We start from the raw sequence: 20364 nt of genomic DNA, 5'->3' as shown, positions 1-20364 counted from the left end.
AACATAGAGTGTGAGTGGGATAAGAGTGCACACTATGGGCTGAGCACACTATACGAGTATGACATGGGACTCTATAACTGTTTGCTCAACTAGTGAGGCAATATATGTTAATAGTGGAACTCTCTTTACCAGATGGGATCCGGGTCTTACTTAATGTATGTTTGTAATAATATGGTTCCACACTTTACTTGAGGGTGTCTGCACTAGATCTGTTTTTCTGATTGTGTTTTCTTAATAATTGTTTATGGAATTTTTTGATGTATGTATGTTTTTTTAACATACAGGTGTACTGCAATGATTAACTTTCATGTATATGATTTGAGAGTTTAATCACAGTCTTGATAAAGATGGTTTAATCAGGACAACTCCAATAAATGCATTGATGACTTGATATACAATCTGTGTTGGTGGCTGGTACCATAGATATTCAGCGAGGGTCAATATACGCCCCCACTCGATCTCTACGTTCAGCTGATCATAATTTGTTGAGCGTACCTCGCTTTCGGCGAGTGCGCCTTGGAGGCCAGTCAATTGCTGTCCTTGCGGCATCTGCTTGGAACACTCTGCCACTGTTTTTAAGATCAATCCAGAATTTTGTACCTTTTAAGAAGGCACTGAAAACTCATCTTTTTAGATTTGCTTATTAGACTATTTTAAAATTCTTCTTTTTTTTTTTTTTTTTGGGCCACCTGCTTGTTTTTCTCTTCTTTCACGCCAGGATACTCTGGCAGTAACCGAGCGTGTTATAAAACAGCTATAAATAAATAAAATATATTGGGTTCCAGTCCTAACGTTTTATACACACAGATGTGATTTTCCTGATGACAAAGTGCATTGTCTTGTTTTACTCTCATCTTTTTTATGCTGTTTGTTTGATTTGTTAACTTTGTACTTGGTGGCAAGTTTAGTTTTCTTGCTACATGATGCTAAAACAGTGGTGCTTTATTATACATACATGAAATATAAGTGATTTGATTCCTTGTGATTCCTGTTTTTAACCTTCATAAATGTTTTTAATGATTTTAATAAAAAGAGGTCTATAATTTCTACTATTGACCTATCTCTGGTTTGCTGGGTTTGAGTTCACAACTAGACTCCCTTGTGTATGTTAGATTCTGCATTTAGCGGTGCGGTGGATGATTGTGATTCGTGTTCATTATGCTGCTCTCTGGTAATTCTCTTGATTTTCTGGATGGATTGTTAATGGGCATGATTGTGATGTCAGTTTGTGTATAAGCATGTGTTTATTGGGCTGAATATATCCTTCATTACACATTTGTTTGATAGGATGGAATGTTGTCATGTCTACCCCAGCCTTTTAGCTGTTTGCGTTTTCAATATATGTTTTTTTCGAATATGCGATGTTACATCGCAATTACAATGCATTCGTTACAACAACCGCGTTGTTACAAAGCATAACATTATATTGCAAGTTGTTTCTGCGACTTGCTGTAGGGGGCACGCTGGACTTAGGAATAGTATAATTTACTATTCCAACTACAGCATGCGCAACAGTAGAGAAGGTGTTTGAATAGTAAATTATACAATTCCTTAGCTTTGAGCGCCCCCTACTGCAAGTCGCAGACACAACTTGTGTTGTAATGGTTAGAGTTGTAACAACGCGGTCGTTGTAACGACTGCGTTGTAATTGCATGCATTGTACTGCATGTGATGTAAACACTGCTTCCCGTTTCTTTCAGGTAATTGTGTTCCCTTAAATACTTAGGCTAATGTGATAATCTTCATTTTCATATGATATATTCTTCTGCAAAGTGTCGACTGTGTGATTATTGCTTCTTTTATTCAAATAGTTTTGCATAGTATGATCTTAAACCTTTGCAGAGCTAGCATAATTCATGTTATGCACAAAGAATAGTGCATACAGTGAACATACGTACAGCAGATAGTACGTAAAATGGAGCTATGTGGTTTCTAGTATTGAGGAGGGGTGGGTTTAATTCTCACTTCTCGTTTACAGAATATTAGTTAGGGAAATCAATACGAAAGAAAAGTTGTAGCAGGGGTTATTGGAAAGTGGCTCAGTTTGTACTAAAATCAATTGTAGTACATAAACTTAAAAAAACCTCTGAATATGTTTGGAGAGGAAGCTATTAGAATGTGGGTTGGAAAAAAATTCCAAATCCTATTGGCAGCAAATGGACAATTTGTTGTAGAACTTTGCTCGGGTAAGAGGGTGGATCTACCGCTGAATGATCTTTTCCCTTCAGAGATGATCAGTTTCCTTGGTAAGTATGAGAGGGTGGAGGGTGGCAAGAATAGTAGCTTTTAAATGATGAAGGCAGTCTTATGGGTGCTCTAGACCACATTGGGTGCCCAATTTAGGGCACCTGATTGGCAAGATGTGATTACATTGTTTGGTGGCTGATATGAGCCAAGCGGTAGAGTGGATATCACCTTTGAGAGGAATTTTTAGAAGGACTTCGAGTAATCCACCCTCATAGTAACAACTCACTATGACCATCGCTTGGACTATAAGTCTTCTCTTGTCCCAGGAGAGGAGGTCTTTGACATTTCCTGTGCCTCTTGACTGGCAATTGGCATGCCCGATGATATGATGTCCTCCCAAATTTAATGACTTGATTAATTGTCATGTTTGAATGATGGGATATGCTCCTGTTTGGTACTTATTGAAAGACACTCTCTTTTGACCAATCTCTTCCACAAATGAACACTTGCACAATTGTCCTCTCGTAAATGCTATTCATCAGGTCACTGTCTCCTTCATGAGATGTGAAGTCCATCCGTAGTGGGTGGCTGCACACTTCGCTTTGGAGCATAATCAGACTGGTTGTGTCTTCTACGTGCTTGTGTATAACCTATGTAATTGAGGTGGGATTGGGGATGTTTACAGTATGTACTTTGACCCTCATTGGATTGGGATCAACATATCATATGTAGGATACATTCTTATAAAGTGTTCGTTTACCCGCTGCCTCCATATTCATGCCAACATTGACAAAGACCAGGTAACAAATGCTGTTTTAGAAATAGATTCTGCAATGGTAATGATGGCAGATCTATGGCTCATATTATTAACAAGTGAAGGTCAAGTAACTAACCTTAGTATTAAATATCATTGTTCTGGAACTCTTGGTACTAATTAGACCAAATTTAAGAGTTGCCGTGTCAATAATAGAACATCTACTGTAAGAAATTGGTCTGGCTTACTGAGGGCCAGAGTGTTCAATGGCCTTTTAATCCAAAGCACCACAAAACCCTTGTCACAAAGTCAAACAAAAGTCTGTCAAACGTATTGTTAGCATATCGTTGAGAAGTTTGCAGGGATCTTAAGACGTGTTTTCAGAGGTGCATAAAACAATAATTACTGATATGCATAATATGAAGCAAGCATTGGCGAAACTATGCAAAATGGCTTAAAGTCTAGAAAACAAAGCTCTATAATGTGGCCAGGGTTGGCTTGTGCTATTGTTAGAAATGGGATTTCTGATTGACTAGGGCATGCGCCTAGGCCAGGCAGAAACCACCACTCTAGTCAGGGCAAGGGAGTTACAAGCTGAAGATAACCCCTGCTCACCCCCTTGGTAGCTTGGCACGAGCAGTCAGGCTTATCCCAGAGACAATGTGTAAAGTGTTTGCGCAACACACACACAGCAGCACCATACTAGACACACCACAAAAGAAACTCCACACCAGGGTATATAAAAATAGCCTTTGTATTATCCAAAACACATTAGATCATAATCACATATTATACAATGTGCCAACTGGCACTACGTAATATTTACAGGGGATTATATACACAGGACAGGGCCAATCGGGCCACTGTCAAAACCTTTAGAAAGCACTAGTAACATATATGAAACACAACCAGTAACTACTGGCGAAATACTGTACTTAGCATCACCTTAGGCATCAAACATTAGGCATAGAATCACATTACGCAATCCCTGTAGGCTTAAATGCATTATGCATAAACATTCTGAGCAAAACATTAGCCAGAAACACAGGATGCCACAATCATATTAGGCATCACCATCCAAAATGACCCCCAGGCCAGCTAGCCTTTCACTGGGGCTCAAAATGCCCTCTGTCTAGAATGTCAGGGCCTACTCCTGGGCTTTCCAATTAGCCCTCTGGCTGTCAATGCAGCAAGAACCATGGTGTGCAATGCGCTGGGGCATGGAATGCATCTCACCCCCTTCTCCTTATGAACACAAAATGCCCCCTGTTGCAGCTGCTCATAACTGTGGTGCAGCTGAGTGCAAAATTAGCCCAGGAACCTCCTAATTACCAAATTGCCCCAAGTCCCACTCCGGGACTTCTAAAAATGACTTGCCCAAATGTTGCAGCTGCCTGCTCTCCCTTGCAGTGCAACTGTAGAATTTGTAGCTCCGGCACCAACTGCACATGGGGGATCCCCGATCACCGGGCTCCTCCTGGTGGCAAAAAAAAATGCCCCCTTCGTTGTAGCTGCCTGCACTCGGGCAGCGCAGCTATGTTCTCTCCACAATCGGCATCCACCGTGCCTGAGTAATGCCAACACGGCTCCCCATTCAGCTCCCACTCACGGGGCTTTGCGCATAGACTCCTCCAGTCTCCTTCTCCAGTCAGGTAAAGGGGCACCGGCACCCTGCCTCGACCAGCTCTGCATGCAGCCAGGCTTCTCCTGGCTTCCGGGGGCTTGATTTTGGCCTCCAACCCGGCCGCAACCGCTGGACTACCTTCCTACGGCAGAGGGAGACGTAAATGGAGCCTGCGCTGCTCCGGAGATGCAGCAGGCCCCGCCCACAGTCAGGCCTGCCTTCTGGGTCGCGTTTTGGCGGCTCTCTCTTTTTTGTTTTGAGTCGAGCCACGGCGGTGATTCCTGGCCAATGTGGGATGGGCTCCCGCATTACGGGCACACATGCACAAAATAACACCAATGCAAGGTGGGCTTCCGCTTGATTTTTCAATCACCACAAGATGCGGAGTAGGCTCCCGCCTTCAAATGCTCCAACACGGGGTGGGCTCCAGCTCCTTCAGCAATTGCAGTGTGGAGGGGACTCCCGCTCTGCTGCAGATGCACCCACCATGCGTGGTAGGCTCCGCTGTCAATAATGCAAAATTGCGGGGGGGGCTCCCGCTCCCCACTGATGCCATGTGGGGGAATCCCCACACTGGGATTCCCTCGTGACACTCATGCAGCGCAGCACTGCAGAACATAAATGCTCCTCTCTTCCTGGAGCAGCGCATCAGGAGCCAAAAATGCAGCGCTCACAAGGTGCTAGAACTCTAGAGTCCGGAGGGGCAAAGCTGGGCACATGCAGGCCAGTACACTGGGCCCTCTAGTAGGGAGGCAGACCCTCGTGGGGGTTCCTCCTGGGGCCCAGCAAAAGCAAGTCCCATGCACAAGGAAAGCACAACCTTTTCATGGGGTCACAGCCCCAATATTTATACTACATTTTCCTTTTGTCTGCCCTTGGCATAGGGCTCGGGGGAACCAGCCTGAGCTGGTTCTTTTTTTTTGGGGAGCACTCTCTTTACAGGGCTCCTCTTCCCTATTGTGAGGTGGAGTTCGTCATCAGACACACCACAGGAGGGCAGAGCCAGCATTCACCCAGGCAGGCACAGACCTATTCAGGGTCAGGGGACTACACCTCCCACTACTCCAAATGCAGATCCACTATTCAGCCTAGCACTGGCTCACCCTGCCCTCCCTGGAGCCACACACACCTCACCAGCCCCTGTCACTCCAAAGCAAGACATGCAATTCACATCAGGCAGGCAGACACATATCACACAGAAATGCAAACTTCTAAAAGTGGCATTTTTAAAATAGTGATAATAAATTTGAGCACACCATTGCACGGCATTTACTGTTACTATTCCAACCATACCAAAATTGACCACGCTGCTCCTCTCAGATCACTGAAACACTTATCAGGGAATCCCCAATGCATTCCCATGGGAGGGCAGCCTCACAGCTGTGAGAAACCAAAATGGACATGTCACACACTTAAGGTACATGTCTTGACTTTCACCTACTAAGCACCCTGCCCATAGGGATAGCTAGGGCCTACCTCGGGGGTGATTGATATGCAATGAAAGGGAGATCACAGACATGGCACACACTTTAAGTGCCATGTCACAGTGGCAGTAAAACTGCGCGCACAGGCCCTGCAATGGCAGAGGCCTGAGACAGGTTTGAAATGCTACTTTGGTGGGTGGTGCAATCAGCGCTACAAGCCCACCAGTAGCAGTTAATTTACCAGCCCCAGGAATATGAGGTACCACTTTACAACGGTCTGACTGATAAATTAAATATGCCAAACAGGTGTAGACCAATGTTTACCATATTTACCACAGAGAGCACATGCACTTTACACTGGACAGCAGTGCTAAAGTGCTCAGAGTCCTAAAACAACCAACACCATGTAAGCAAAATGGCTAGGAGGAAGGCAAAAAGTTCATGGATGACCCTGCAAAAAGGGCCATGTCCAACAGCCATGAAGCTTTTCTTTTTTACTTTTAAGCCATGTTGCATGGGCAGCCCTTTCTGCTGTGCAATATGTTAAAAAAAAAAAAACTAGTGGGGGGCAAACCACACGGGAGAGGTGCGTGGGAGATCAGAGAGAGCACCAACAATGGACAGCGGGAGGGAAGCAACACAAAGGAGGTGCAGGGGAGGATGCGGCAGCAGCAACAATGGAAAGGGAGAACAGCAACAAGAAAAAGGTGCAGGGAAGAGGGAGGGAACAGCAATAACGAACAGCAGGAAGAGGGAGGATATGGGGAGAGCAAAACGAGGAAGGGGCAGGGGACTGGCAGGGAGCACTGGATGGTCAGCAACATGGAGAAGGGGTAGCTGGGAGGGGATAAAAAGCACCATGCACAAGGGGTTGTTAAGAGAGGGAAGAAGAAATAGTGCCTCAATCGTAGGGCGAGCAGCAGACGGGCACTATCTCCACAGCAAAGAAAGGAAGTGGTGCTTGCCATGAGCTGGCCAATTAGGAGTCAGCTAAAAATAGTCACAATGAAGCCAATGAATAGTAAGCAATGGGTGGGCTCTAAGCCTTTTATTGTAAACAATAAGTCTTGCAGGCTCGAAAGCATGCAGCACATGCACTGTCACAGGCAAAAAAGCACTAAATACCATGGAAATGTGATGAACAATTACAAAGTCCAGAGTAAAATATTTTTATTGTTTCAAGCTAAGTCAATAAGGAGAAATGGGTAACATTCTGTGAGAAGTAGTTAATGTCATAAAAAATAATAAACGCCTCAAGGACAATGCCAAATTAATCGCAAACAGTATTTATGACACAGTTGACATTCTGAGTTCCGGGTGGGCCCACATTTGTTCACAGCCCTAATTTCGATAGGTAATACCCGTAGAAATGTGAGGGAACGAAAACAGGTCCTTATTCAGAGTTTTGTAATTTGGGGAAAGAGAAAACTTAAAGTTTTACCATGTGGTAAATGGGAAACCATATGTGTTCTTTATTCCAACTTGCAAAACTCAGAATGGGTAGGGAAAATCGCCCTGGTAAAAAGCATGCAGTGCAATCCTGGGTTGCCATCGGTGTAATTTTACCTCCTGCAAAAACCCACACACTGTGGTTATTATACATTTAACAAAAGCACAAATAGGAGCCTTGGGCAAATATGGGCACTATAACATTATTATAACATTATTACCCACTGAGGGCAATGCAAGTTGTTAAATGGCCCCTTCCCTCGAGGCAGATGCCTTTAACAACTGGTTTAGCCCGGAAACAGAATGTCTATAAAGTTAAAGAACCTTCCTCCCTCTGAAGGTAGAATGTGATAAATTAAAAAAGCGAGAAACAGGAAGAAGAACATTGGTCTGTTTGATCAGAAGGTCTACACAAGCCCTTATTAGCTCATTTAAAAATCAACGTAATAAAAGGAAAGTCAAAGAAGCCATATGGAAAGAAAGATGTTGAAAACTGAGCATTAATGAGGGCTAACTTAGAAGCCAAAGAAATAACAAGTACTTGTTTAGGAGATATATTATTAATGAAGAAAATGACTAATAGAATTGTGCTACTGTATTTTAGGTGCACCCGAATCCTGCTCTGGCCTCTGTGGACTTCAGCTTATAAACTGTTCCTGCCTTGTGACCTGCAAAGGCCTAGGGACCTGCTGTTATGATTACAGCAATTTCTGTGTGGAGATCTCCCCTTACTCAGGGACTCTGTTGGGGGGCGCAGACTTCATCATCCAAGGACCAACCTTTAACACCACCACCTCTACTGTGAAGTGCAGGTAAGTGTACCAAGATACTCCTGTTCCTCTCTTCTTATCCTGAAAGTCCCATCAGAACATCACTGAAGATGCCCCTCTATGTTCATGGATGAGTCTAAGTGGTGTCTCTGCATGCTGTATGACAATTTGTAATCAGGGCAATGAATAGAGGTACTTATGTTGAGGGCCTCTTTGGGAGTTAGGAACCATGTGGGATACCTGCCAAAGAGCATCAGATGCTCTGTCCAACAAATGTGCAGGCTTTATGCTGATTAATCAGGGAAAGTACCATGTTTCTGAAAGCAGAGCATCCGCTGGCTTTGTCAGTGGAAAGCTTTGACCAACAGCCCATGTGCCACTGGGATGTCGGTCAATGTATGAGAGAAGGTCCGCCTATTGAGGGCAGCAATTCTGTTGTACATTTTCCTTGTTAAAACCAGCAGACAGCTGTAAAAAGTGGAGATTAGTGATATTAATTTGGACAACTAGGGTCCGTATTACATGAAGTTCCCTGCGTGTGAAATGGGTGTCTGCATGCACTTTCTGTGCCCCCAGTGCACTTGTGAATTAGACAAGAGTCCACTGACCCGTGTGTGGTCCCTCCTATAATGCAGATAGCATCACACATGTCTAGGCCAGGTGCTATCCTGATGGGGTGTTCCCAAATGTGCTTGCTGCCTTGGCCCAGGCAAATAAGGGAAGCCTTTGTCTCGAACCAAACATTTGTCCGGACCAACTGAGGGAAACACTTTGCTTCTGCATTATGGGTGTGGGCTCAGAGTCAAGGAGATCATCAGGAGATGCATTGACTGTGCACCACAAAGATTTGGGGCACAGTCAGTGAACCTCCACCCGCCACCTTGAGGGCGACCCCTGAAAGGACAGGCAGGTGGTCCCAATGATTCTGAAAATATCGCACTCCAGGGAGGTGCAGTCACTCACTGCAGCTACCTGCAGGATAACTTTGTCCCACACTTGGAAGTGCTGGTTGGATCCCGCTGCATTATGAAATAAGAAGCAGTGGCTTCAGTCACTTCTCCAGACACTACTGGGCTGCCCCTGGGGCATTGGCAATTTTGTGTCTGCCCTGAGGAAGCGCATTGTCAGTAATGGTATGCAGTGTCCCGGTGTGCTCCCAGTGCACCCTGTTAAGGGTGAACCATGGTGCTAGCAGTCACATTGTGCCCTATTTATAATGCATCCCCCACACGGCCTAATAAGAGACTACATGAGTTCTTGAATTTTCTCTTCACCAGATGTAATGAGTTTCCCTGTTGTTATGCTTGGATTGGGATTTGATGTGTTTTTAGTGTCATTAATATTCCGTGGATGAGTTGTGTGATAAAATTGTATAATGAAAGAATCTCTGGAATATTGTTCAAATTTGTTAAATAAATGATGGTATTTTGCATGATTTTGTATGAATAATCACAAATAATAAATACAAAAAGACATTAGATAACAATGAATCTCTAGCAGTGATCAGTTCTATTCTCAATAAATATCAAGTTGGTTTCAATTACATACAAACTATGTAATTTAAAACCAGATGTGGTCTATTGTTTAGCCCATTGTGTGACAAAATAGGACACAATGAGTTTGGTCAGAATGTCATTTCCTCCGCATTGAGATCTACTTTTGAATAGGCGTCCTCATCTTTTCCATAATGGAATGGATCAATAGAAGTTAGGATTTTCTTTGAGACAATAGTATGGCCCTTCTTGAAGTCTCAAACTGAGCAAATAACTAACACTTGATTATAGGGTTGGAGTAACAGTGTGCCACCACCCTGGTGTAATTTCAATAAAGTTATTTATACTGTCCAGGAGGAATGGCCAGATTGTTTCTTTGCAGACAACATTTATTTAATGCCTTGGTGAACAGACCCCAATGAGTCCTTTAACCTACAGTCTCAGCTATCTATGTCATCCCCTGCATTTGACTGACAGCTATTTCACATAATATCGTACCCTAAGCCTGCAATAGAATTATGATGAATTTAGCAGTATTCCTGTCAAGGGGCACAACATAGAACCACCACATTAGCCAATCTCGGAATGGTGCCATGGCTTTTCAGTCTAAATCAGGGTCACCACCTGCCATTGATGAAGGCAAGAATGTAAGAGAAATATTTTGGGAGAAATTCCTATTTTATAGGCTAAACTTAATTCCAATGTTTATGATAATTACGAACATTCCCCGTTAGTTAGGATGCAACCTATTAAAGTCAAATATACGAGGGGTAGTCGTTGTCCTACTTTCATGAGACACTCTACCATTACGGAAGCTAAGGTGTTATTTCTGACATAACTTCCCATCGCTTGTCCTTGCAAGTTCTCAGAATAGCAAACCTGAAACCGCAAGATTCAAGAAGCTACCTCTCATGAAATACTGAAAAAAATAATATTGGCACACAATCTTCCCAACCATGTGATATTCTAGGACTCTAAGGTGTTAGTGTATTTCTGAATATGTTAGGTGAAGTATTGTGAAATGTGCAGCCTCATATGGCAGTGACGTAATGTAAACTGGTGGCCCTCCCCCCTGCAAAATGCGAAGAGGGGCCACAGAATAGCCCATATCTCACAGATATTCATTTTCCTAGGGTAAAATGGGGCCCTTCCAAATTGTGTAGGGGCCCCTGAAAGGTTGCCCTCCCTGTCCCACAGTGGATGCAGGGGCCTGCGGTACATGCCTGACATGTGGCATTACATTGTTCTGAAAATAGCCAGCTGGTAATCACATTAGTACACATTCAATGTGACCAGTATACGAGAGGTCATAGGGCCAGAAGTCATAATTTTGCAATTCAGAATTACCAAAAATTTCCAAAACACGAATTGTGAATAGCAAATTCTAGTGTACCCAGGGGTACCAGTACCAAATAGCAATTTGTTATTAGGCTGATTTGTAAAATAATGGTTTATTACTTGTATATGGTACAGAGCTGCAAATTGCCAATGTCACTCTGGCAGTGACTAATGGCATTATAGCCAGGAAGTAATACACCACCTGCTCAGTACAGCCAATGAGAGCACACTATAGAGGAGCTGAAGAGCCACACAATTCGGTGTTACCACGGCAAGCAGAAGGGAGAACGGTGCAAGAAATGAAAGTGAAAATGAGCTAGAACTGCTTGTGGAAGGATGTGCAGCTCACAATCATGATTCAATAAACAAAACCTCATTAAGTGTGCCTGGGGCAAGCAAAAGAAATATCTGGCTGTCCATTTCAGGGAGAATTACTGCCGTGGTTCTAACTCATAGATGCAATTAATAAGCTTTGGTAGAACCTGCGCTCTGGTGCAACAGCAACACTGGCAGGACAAAGGAGAGAGCCAGGAGGCACAGGAGGTAGGTCCTCAGCAGATCCAGCAATTATGGCCATGGAGGAGTTAATAGAATTCACTTTACAACTGGAGGCTGTGTATGGGGAACTCACTGCAGGCCCCCAGAGTTTCTGAGTATATTTATTCCAGGAAAAGTGAAGCACAGTTCCAAGTGCCGGTTTGAATCAAACCATAACATTCCTTACATTACACTAGGATTCCATTGTGGAATCCCAACCTTACACATCTCTCTTCATATCCCACAAACAAAAATAAAACAAGGCAAAACAAACCACAATTTAAAACAGAAAAACATAATTAGAAAAACTTACAATGCATATTTCAATGGTGCCGGACTGGGAACTAAAACCGGCCCTGGCAAAGTGCTCGGCCGGCCCCCCTCCCCACTCGGGGGGGCTGGAGGTGCCGCCGAGCACTTTGCTAGGGCCGGTTTTCGGCCGATTTTGTTGCAGGGCCGATTTTGCAGCTATGCTGCAAAAACGGCCCTGTAACAATATCGGCCCCTAGGGGCTAAAAACTGGCCCCCACCCTTGCGGCGCACCGGGGGTTGCCCGGTGCCCGCTATGGCCAGTCCGGGCCTGAATACAAAGGCAGTTACACATAGGGCCAGATGTATGACCGTTTATTTGCGGGCGCAAACGGGAAATTGGCCCGTTTGCGACCGCAAAATAGGTCTGTGCAATGTACAAACCATATTTTGGGAGTCCGTAACCTAATTCTGACACGCAAAAAAGGGTTTGCGACTCGCTTTTAGGAAGGAAAGTGACAAGGCTGTCCCTTCCTAATAGCGAGTTGCACTTCTATGTTTGAATGTTTTGCGGCTGCAACTGCAGTCTCAAAACACTTGCAGTTTACCACCTACTTCAAAAGGAGGTAAGCCACTCGCAAACGAGAAGGGGTCCCCGAGGGAACCTTTCCCCTTTGTGACAGGCAGCGAAAATATTTCTTGAGACCGGGCAGTGGTCCCACAGACCACTGCCTGCTCTTAAAAAATGAAACAGATGTGTTTAATTTTTCTTTTTTAAAGGCATCTCGTTTTCCTTCAAGGAAAACGGGCTACATTAAAATAAAACTGCTTTATTTAATAAGCAGTCACATACATGGTGCTGTGATGCCCCCACCAGGCCACCATCCCTTTGCTGACCATTCCCAATGGGGTCGTAAATTGCAACCTGCCTCATGAATATTAATGAGGCAAATTGTTTGCGACCCCATTGGGAATCACAAACAGTGTCTGAGACACTGTTGTACATTCCATTTTGCCAGTCGCAAATTGCCAGTCACAAAACAATGCAATTTGCGACTCGCAAACTGGAAGGGTTGTACATCTGGCCCCTAGTCCTGAAGCTTTATGAGTGGCCTCTTCTCACAAGATGTCCAGAAGCTTCTCATGCTGTATGACATTTGATCAGGATTGACCTGAGATCCATCCCCTCTCACACAATCACCTCTTCATGCACCCCCACCCCACTATGGAGACAGCCCCTTTTATTCCACCACTTGTTACCGTCTAACATGACCACTCTATCCTTAACCATTATAACTTTCTTTGGTTGAGAGAATTTCAACTGACCTTTAGTCATGATGCTAGGTAGTCACACTCTGACCACCAGGTTTAATAAGTGAAGTATGTGCTCTTTCTGGTTTTGTGCAACAAGCATACATCTTCTGTGCCACTTCATGCTTCAGCGTCACTGACAACATATTCCTTTCCACCTTATAACCACCCATCAATACACAAATCAACTTGGTAGCAGGCTAACACCCTTTGAGAAGGGTAAACGGAAACACCCCTGTGACCGCATTATGAGAGGTGCGAATTGCCCATAGCAAATCCTCAAATTCCTTGTACCAATCCAACCCACCAGCGATGGATAACTGAATGTTATCATTGATAACCCTATTGCATCCTTCTACAAGGCCATTGCTACGAGAGTGGACATTTCAGCAGGATACAAGATCTGTAGAATCTTAAGCATGCAGTGATGTTGGGCTAAGGTTTGTGGTTAATATATGAATAATGTCATAGTGGAGTGGAGTGAGGGTGGGGAGAAGAATGCGACTGTTCTTTGAAGTAGCAGCATATATGTTTTTCTTATCTCTCTTCGTGAGTTAAAATGTAAATGATGTTGACCGTTGCAAACAATTAGGAAGGAAGCTCAGGGACAACCTATTTTTCTCTATCTAGAGACCAATGTTGCATGCGACAAAGGTCCACAGTGATCAGGAGCCATGTTGAGGAACAAATCACTATAAGCTGAAACCCTTACGTCAACCGAGCATCGCGTGGCCATCTCTCATGGGTTTTGTGAAGACAGAAAAGTTTATTTTCAACAGACTAAATGCAGGTTCTGCCATATTTCTGATCCTTACTTATGCTGTGGTTTACCGCCTCCCCAGTAGCTGTTGTGTGGAGCAGCGGGGTTGGGTATTGCGTGCAGTGAATATCCAGCCCCTCCGGTAGAAAGGAAGGGAACGACAAATAAAAAAGGCTAAACGTGCTCTCTTCATGTCTGTCTGTTATTAGCCAGTCCAGTGGGAATCAAAATTTACTTTGTAGTCATTGGGAAAATGTTTACCACTCTTCTCCCTCTGTGACCAATGAGAGCCACTACTAATTCCCTTTGCAAACTTGGAGCAACATGTATTGCTCATCCGTTCCAGTGCAAAATGTGATATGAGGAATGTTATTAAAGACCTGATGTAAATTTTAATCGACAGATCACTCCGTCCCAAATGTGGTAGATATACCATCTGCCTTATTGCAAGCGTATTATATCTTATGGTATCCTATGTCCTTGTCATAAGGCGGAGGGGATTTCCGCCATGTTTGTGACAGAGTACCCGTCCGTCAAACTCTAAATCAGGGACCAAATATCTTTACTTGTTTGCCTAAAATTGTAATATTCATTTATACTATATTTTTTTGCTGAAAATGTTTCTACAACACACAAGACCTTTTGGCGAAATTTGACATTGTCAACGGAGAAACTCTTCCATTTGCCGTGTCCTGTTCCTTTCCCAAGTATAATTATGAAGAGGGATCCAATACTTTTCAGGACATGACATTCATTGGGAGAATACAACAAATTAATTCCCAAAGGATGCATCTGACATGATGTATTCCACCATTTCAGTGAAAGGATATTACCATAGTCTTTCCAATTGTGTATCACTGTGGTAACAGCTGATGCAAGCATAGTAATGTAAATGTTTGCTTGTATCTTTAGTATATGCGAATTTATTAGTCTTATTTCCAAAATACCTTCAGTTTTGCTTCACATATTTTCTAGAAGGTATTTATTGAAGGCAAATCAAATAACATTTACTCATATAAGCCAGTGCTGCTGTAACAGTACGAGTACTTTTTGGTGGTATTTAGTTTTGCTTTATGTACACCTGCTGATGTCCTTTATGCCCTTTGAATCTTTTATTCTTGATGTCTTAGACATGTCACAATAGTATATCCATCTGTGCCTGCACACATTGGGGTCCATTCTCTGGGTAAGTTCCTCATTCCACTTTTTTTCATATATTTTGAGTTTTATCTTCCTCGTGCGTCAGATGATGCAGGCCAGCAGCTGCACTAGCCTTTCTCTATGTTTTGTTGTTCGCAAAGCTATGTGTAGGAGTCAAGGAGAAGAGACCATAGGAAAAGGATTCTGTATGTATTCCCTTTGCGATTAGATATTGATCATAATGATTGGTTAAGCCAGATTCATCAAGGCTTTTCATGCATTTGCGAGCCAATGGGAGCTCTTCTAGACTCGCAGAGACTATTAACAAATTTTATGGAGGTACTGTGAAGATCAACAAAAAAGTTCTGCTAAACAATAGGATGACTTGCATGGGAGTGGAGACCCTCCTCTTAGGATTGTTGAAGAGGCCTTTTGCACATCTTTCGTCAGAAGCATGGAGAAAAGGTCGTATACATTAATTTTTCACTACTAAGGAAGACACTGATAAATGAATATGCAATTTATTCCCATAGGTTTAACAATGAAACAGTCACAGGGGGCTACATTGATGACACTGGTTTAGCACACTGCATCTCCCCTTTACTGTATGAGACCGGCCACATCCCCTTTGCGTTGTCAGTGGATAATGGAGCCACCTATCCCCACACTGGAGTGTGGCTAGCAGGTGAATTGCTATTCTTATCTTCCTCCCTATTTTAATAGCCTTTTTTCATACATCCTTCCCTTCAAAGACAGTTGTTTATCTCTATCCTCTCTTTTTCTTTTGTTTTTGAAGTCTTCTGGGGTAATATCAATATTCGAGGTCCTATGTTCCCATTTATCTGACAACAAGATATATGACCTCATATACAATATTTGACGCTCAGCAGCACAGCAAGCCTTTCTGCTGTACTACTGTGCCTCAAAAGAAAAGGGCAAGAATGCACCGTACCTACAAGATACTGCAAATTCCTGTCCTTTCCCCTGCACACATAGAAAACGGACAAACAAGGAGGAATACAAATATTTCTCCTCGTTGCACCTCCCTTACGCCTCCTCTGGGAAGATGTAGGAATCTAACGCATTCCCAGGTTTACAAAACCTTGAAAATCTGGGAATGCGTCCGGTTCCATGGATGTGGAAACACCCAAAGCAACACCCATGGAGAGCCCCTTTCACACAGAGTTATGAGTGTAATGGGGCCATATTTACAAGGCCATGAAAAGCTATGTAGGGTGACTTTAACTGGCCTTGTAAATATGGGCAGGTATACTGCACTGCTGGTGCGTCAAAAGAAAGTAACACACCAGCGGTGCAACGGCCTTGTAAATAAGCTCCTTTGTTTCTTAACTTCACCTTAATGAGTTTTGTGAAAGAGAATAGCTACAAATTTGCTGGTAAAATCTTTAAATATGATAACTGCATGAAGTGACTTGGAGTGGTATGAGGGTAGTCCATCCATTTGCTTTTTCTGTTGCGTTGACATGAGTAGGTTTGGGAACATGCTCCATGCTCCCATCAGCATTTGTATAAACACTGATCATCATCATTCTCTGCATTAGTAAGGGGGAATACGTGTTTTTCAGCTGTTGAAGGGGAGAACCCAAAAATGCTTCAGAGCATTCTATAGACTCAGCCAATAGAGATAGGGTGGACAATTGAAAAACAAAATACCAGATGAAGTCCAGCAGACAATTTTTTCTATTGTGAATGGGCCTTCTTCTTGAATTAGGGGTTTATATAGCGCGCTACCCACACGTGAGGGTCTCAAGGCACTGACCAGTATGGTTGTAACCAGTAAGTGTTTTGTGTCTGTAGTGAGGCAAGCATAACTGCATCCTCCTTCCCAAAACTGCCCTTTATTACCTCTAATTGGAGGTGATAATCAGAGATTAACTTTTTTGATAAAGCTACTTCCACCCCATCTTCCTCTCTGATGTGTACTTGTGCCATTGTAAAATCTAGGAATACTGTATGCCATTTACACAAAAAAAACTCTTTCCATACGTATTAAATTTCTCCATTATGGCACTATTCACATCCTTCCGCTGTACGATTAAAGGCCCTAATATCATATTCAGCACTCACCTAGTTCTTGGGCCCTAACCCATTGTGCAGATCTCTCCTTCATTACTACGAGATTTATGGCCCCTGGCTTCGGTTCCAATAGGGCCAGTGCTTAGCACAGAGTTGCTTATATATGCCACACTCCACCTAGGAGGCCACAGATGCAAAGCATCCATATATTAGTAGACAACATCTAGAAGTGGCAGCCAACTCACAACAGATTCTCTATCATTTAAAGAGGGGAGGAAATCGAAGGTTGTATTGCTGTCCAGAAGTTTTAATAGCCATCCTTCAAGAAATTAGTGTTATTTAATTTAGCACATGTTTTCTCTAAGTAGGCCTCCAGAAGAGTATCTACCAAAGTCAAACACAATCTAAATGAATGGGCCAGAAGTGAAAACCACTTGACAGAGTACTTTACTATATCTAATGTCTAGTGGTGCACTCGCTGAATGTGTCTTAGTTTAACAAAGTGGAGGCTGTTAGCATAATAAAGGTAGGAAGACAGAACACTGTTATCTACTGAGACCTTAAAACAAAGTGGAGAAAGTTCAGGTGGAAAAAGGTAGTGTGGGTTTTCCATATAATCGCCAGAGAGGGGATTGATTGGCAAATAGTGTTTCAATAAGGCTGGAATGTATCTTAAGAAAGGCTTGATAACATTTCAATGCTATCGCCTAAGCTTTATTTGCATCTGAATTTAATGCTGAAATCAGAGGATGGATTGGCTTCTCACTGAGAGTAATGTTGGAAGTTTCAGAAGGTAATGCCAGTCACATAATCTGTTTTTAGGAAAGTGATAAAAGTTTACCAGTAGGGAAACCACGGGACTGCCTGGGGACTCTAGTTCTGTCAAGAGGCTGAATATGATCCCAATGAATGAGGATGCAAATACTTTTTTAAGAACCTTTTTGGAACACACATTCTTGCCAAGGTGCTGCTTGAGGATTGCATTACACTTTTCTGTTGGCAAATTCACCTTGCCACTTGCTATTTATCACATTCGACTCATGTTGCAATGTGATTTTCATCTCCATGCACTCTGTGATAAATGCTCAGAAACAATAACATAACAAAACATGTGTATTTGTGAAGTGCAAGTTATTTCTCTTACCCTATACGTTGTTTGATTATATTAACCCTTGAATATTTTATTATTTTCTTGTCCCCAGTACACCACAGCAAGGTCTCTGTGCAGGAGAAGAGTCTATTGGTAAACTCCAAGAAGTGGCAATACTATGGAACCCCTGGCTTTAATGGAACTCTTTCTCTGGCTTGGAATTCTAGAGTTCTGAAAAGTGACCCTGTCAACATTGAACTCTGGGGCTACAGGGAAACAGGTAAGAAAGAGGAAAACAAAGAGAGGGCAAAAAGAGTGTGAGAGAGAAATGAATGGAAAAGAAAGAACAAGAAAATCGAAAATAGGAGAGATAGAGACAGTGCATGCACAAGAAACCTGCTGAATAACATAGTGGTTGGTTTAAATCTGTGATTTACATTACGAATATGGGGTCATAATGGGAAATAGCTGTCTGTAATGTTTGGTGTGTTTTTTTTTGGACTATAACATTTCGTTGTGTAGCAGGTGTCAGGTTTTCAGTAGAAATGGGATGATCTTCCAGGTAACCTTTTCGTTGAGACAACCCAATTCATAGAGAACAGAAATATGTTATCTATTAGCTAACTATGGAGTTGGTGTTGCATCGCGATTTCCAGGATAAGTGAAACAGCTAAAATTCTTCTTTTTCTTGCCTTAGCACTGAGATTTAGAAGTCAATATCGAAGAATTGCTGGGTCATATTTTAGCTTGCCTTGCACTGACATTTGCAGCAGAATTGGCACCCACTTGCAAAACGGCAAAAAGTGGAGACTATTAACCAACCAAGAAAGTGAAATTGGCCTAGGATGTCACTTTGGCATGGAGGCAAATTGGTATGGTACCACAATATTTTAGCTTATTGTAGCTAAAATATCTGCTTCCTCCAAAGTTCTATTCTCACTACTAAAACTTATCCGAAACAGTCCCACCCAACGGTTATCATTCTAAATATGCCAACACATGCACACTACTTCCATTGACATTTAGATACTTCCTTATGACTCTTGTCTCCATTTTACAGGATCAGCTTCTTTACTTCTTTAACATCTTCTTCTACTGTCAACTACTTCCCTTTCCTCACACTCTTGCATAGTGCCCCCTTTTATCACACTTGCAACATTTAGAGTTCCAAGAATAACATCCCAGACTGGCTGAAAGGTGTCCCAAGCTGCTACACCTGAACCGCCTTGATTTAGCGTCACTTATGCTTCCTTTGCCACTAGACACTTCCACACCTCAACACTTCCTTCATTCTTTTTGATGGTCATACCTGCAACTTACTCTGCCCGCCATATTTCAACTTTTTCAAACATAGACATTGCACTGTGTTTCACTAAATGTTTAATGTAGGGTTGGGTAGTATGTTTCATTCTGCCCATGTAATTGGCAGAATTTGGTGACTCTGCATTACTCTTGTAGTGCAGACTTCCCAACAAATTCCTTCAATTGCTAGGTGGTGGAAATGTACCTCTTAGGCTCCAGAAACGCGAGCGAGAGTTAGCATCCCCTAGCGCTATTTTCTAACTCAGGTGGTCACAGTGAGAAGGCTGCTTCTTGAGTAGATTTGTAGCCTCTCGAGTAGATTTTCTACTCAAGTGGCAGCAAAATCAACTCGATTGGTCGCGCACTCTTGCACATCGCATGGTGCCATTCGCTCTTATTTTTCAGTGCTGCTTACGCTAGTGGAGCTAAATTGCAGCTCGGCATTCATATTTCCGCCCTTTGGCAGAACTCTGTGGAATCTAACAGAGTTTTTATGTAACACTGCGAGTTCCACCCACCCTTGCTTTTATGGTGGTGGACTCTTTAAAATCTTGTTACTTCATAAAGAATATCTTGTGCATAATTTGTTGGTACATCTAACCATGTGTCCATTAATTATCAGGATGGCCAGCTCCCCAGACTCACATTTAACTGCCATCCCCCACTGCAATTAACTCTACCAATCACAGACTTCTACCTTGTGTTCATCCTAAATACTTGTGCCATTTCATTACTAAATTTATTTTCACAACAAATGTTCTTCCAACATCTTCAAAGACACAGTAAATATATCCTTCACATCACCTTCAACATCTCTGACATTCATGTCTGGAATACTGTCATCGATGTCCTATCCTCCACTCCCTTATTTCCTGATGATACACCCTACTCCCTTAAGG

At 42.9% G+C, this 20364-nt stretch overlaps 1 protein-coding gene across 2 annotated transcripts in view; it reads left to right on the top strand.

The window, feature by feature from the left end:
• SUSD2 (sushi domain containing 2) overlaps positions 1-20364 on the top strand; it is a 900046-nt gene that overhangs the window by 197666 nt on the left and 682016 nt on the right. For both annotated transcript variants that reach the window (XM_078667086.1, XM_078667085.1), the window contains exons 2-4: positions 8043-8250; positions 15570-15721; positions 18276-18443. In XM_078667086.1, coding sequence (XP_078523212.1) covers positions 8043-8250; positions 15570-15721; positions 18276-18443 — 528 coding nt within the window. The remainder of the gene's footprint in view (positions 1-8042; positions 8251-15569; positions 15722-18275; positions 18444-20364) is intronic.

Source organism: Lissotriton helveticus, chromosome 11 (genome assembly GCF_964261635.1).
Source record: "Lissotriton helveticus chromosome 11, aLisHel1.1, whole genome shotgun sequence".
In the NCBI taxonomy this organism is placed as follows: domain Eukaryota; kingdom Metazoa; phylum Chordata; class Amphibia; order Caudata; family Salamandridae; genus Lissotriton; species Lissotriton helveticus.
Note: the sequence above shows the minus strand (reverse complement) of the source record. Positions and strands in the feature narration are given on the sequence as shown.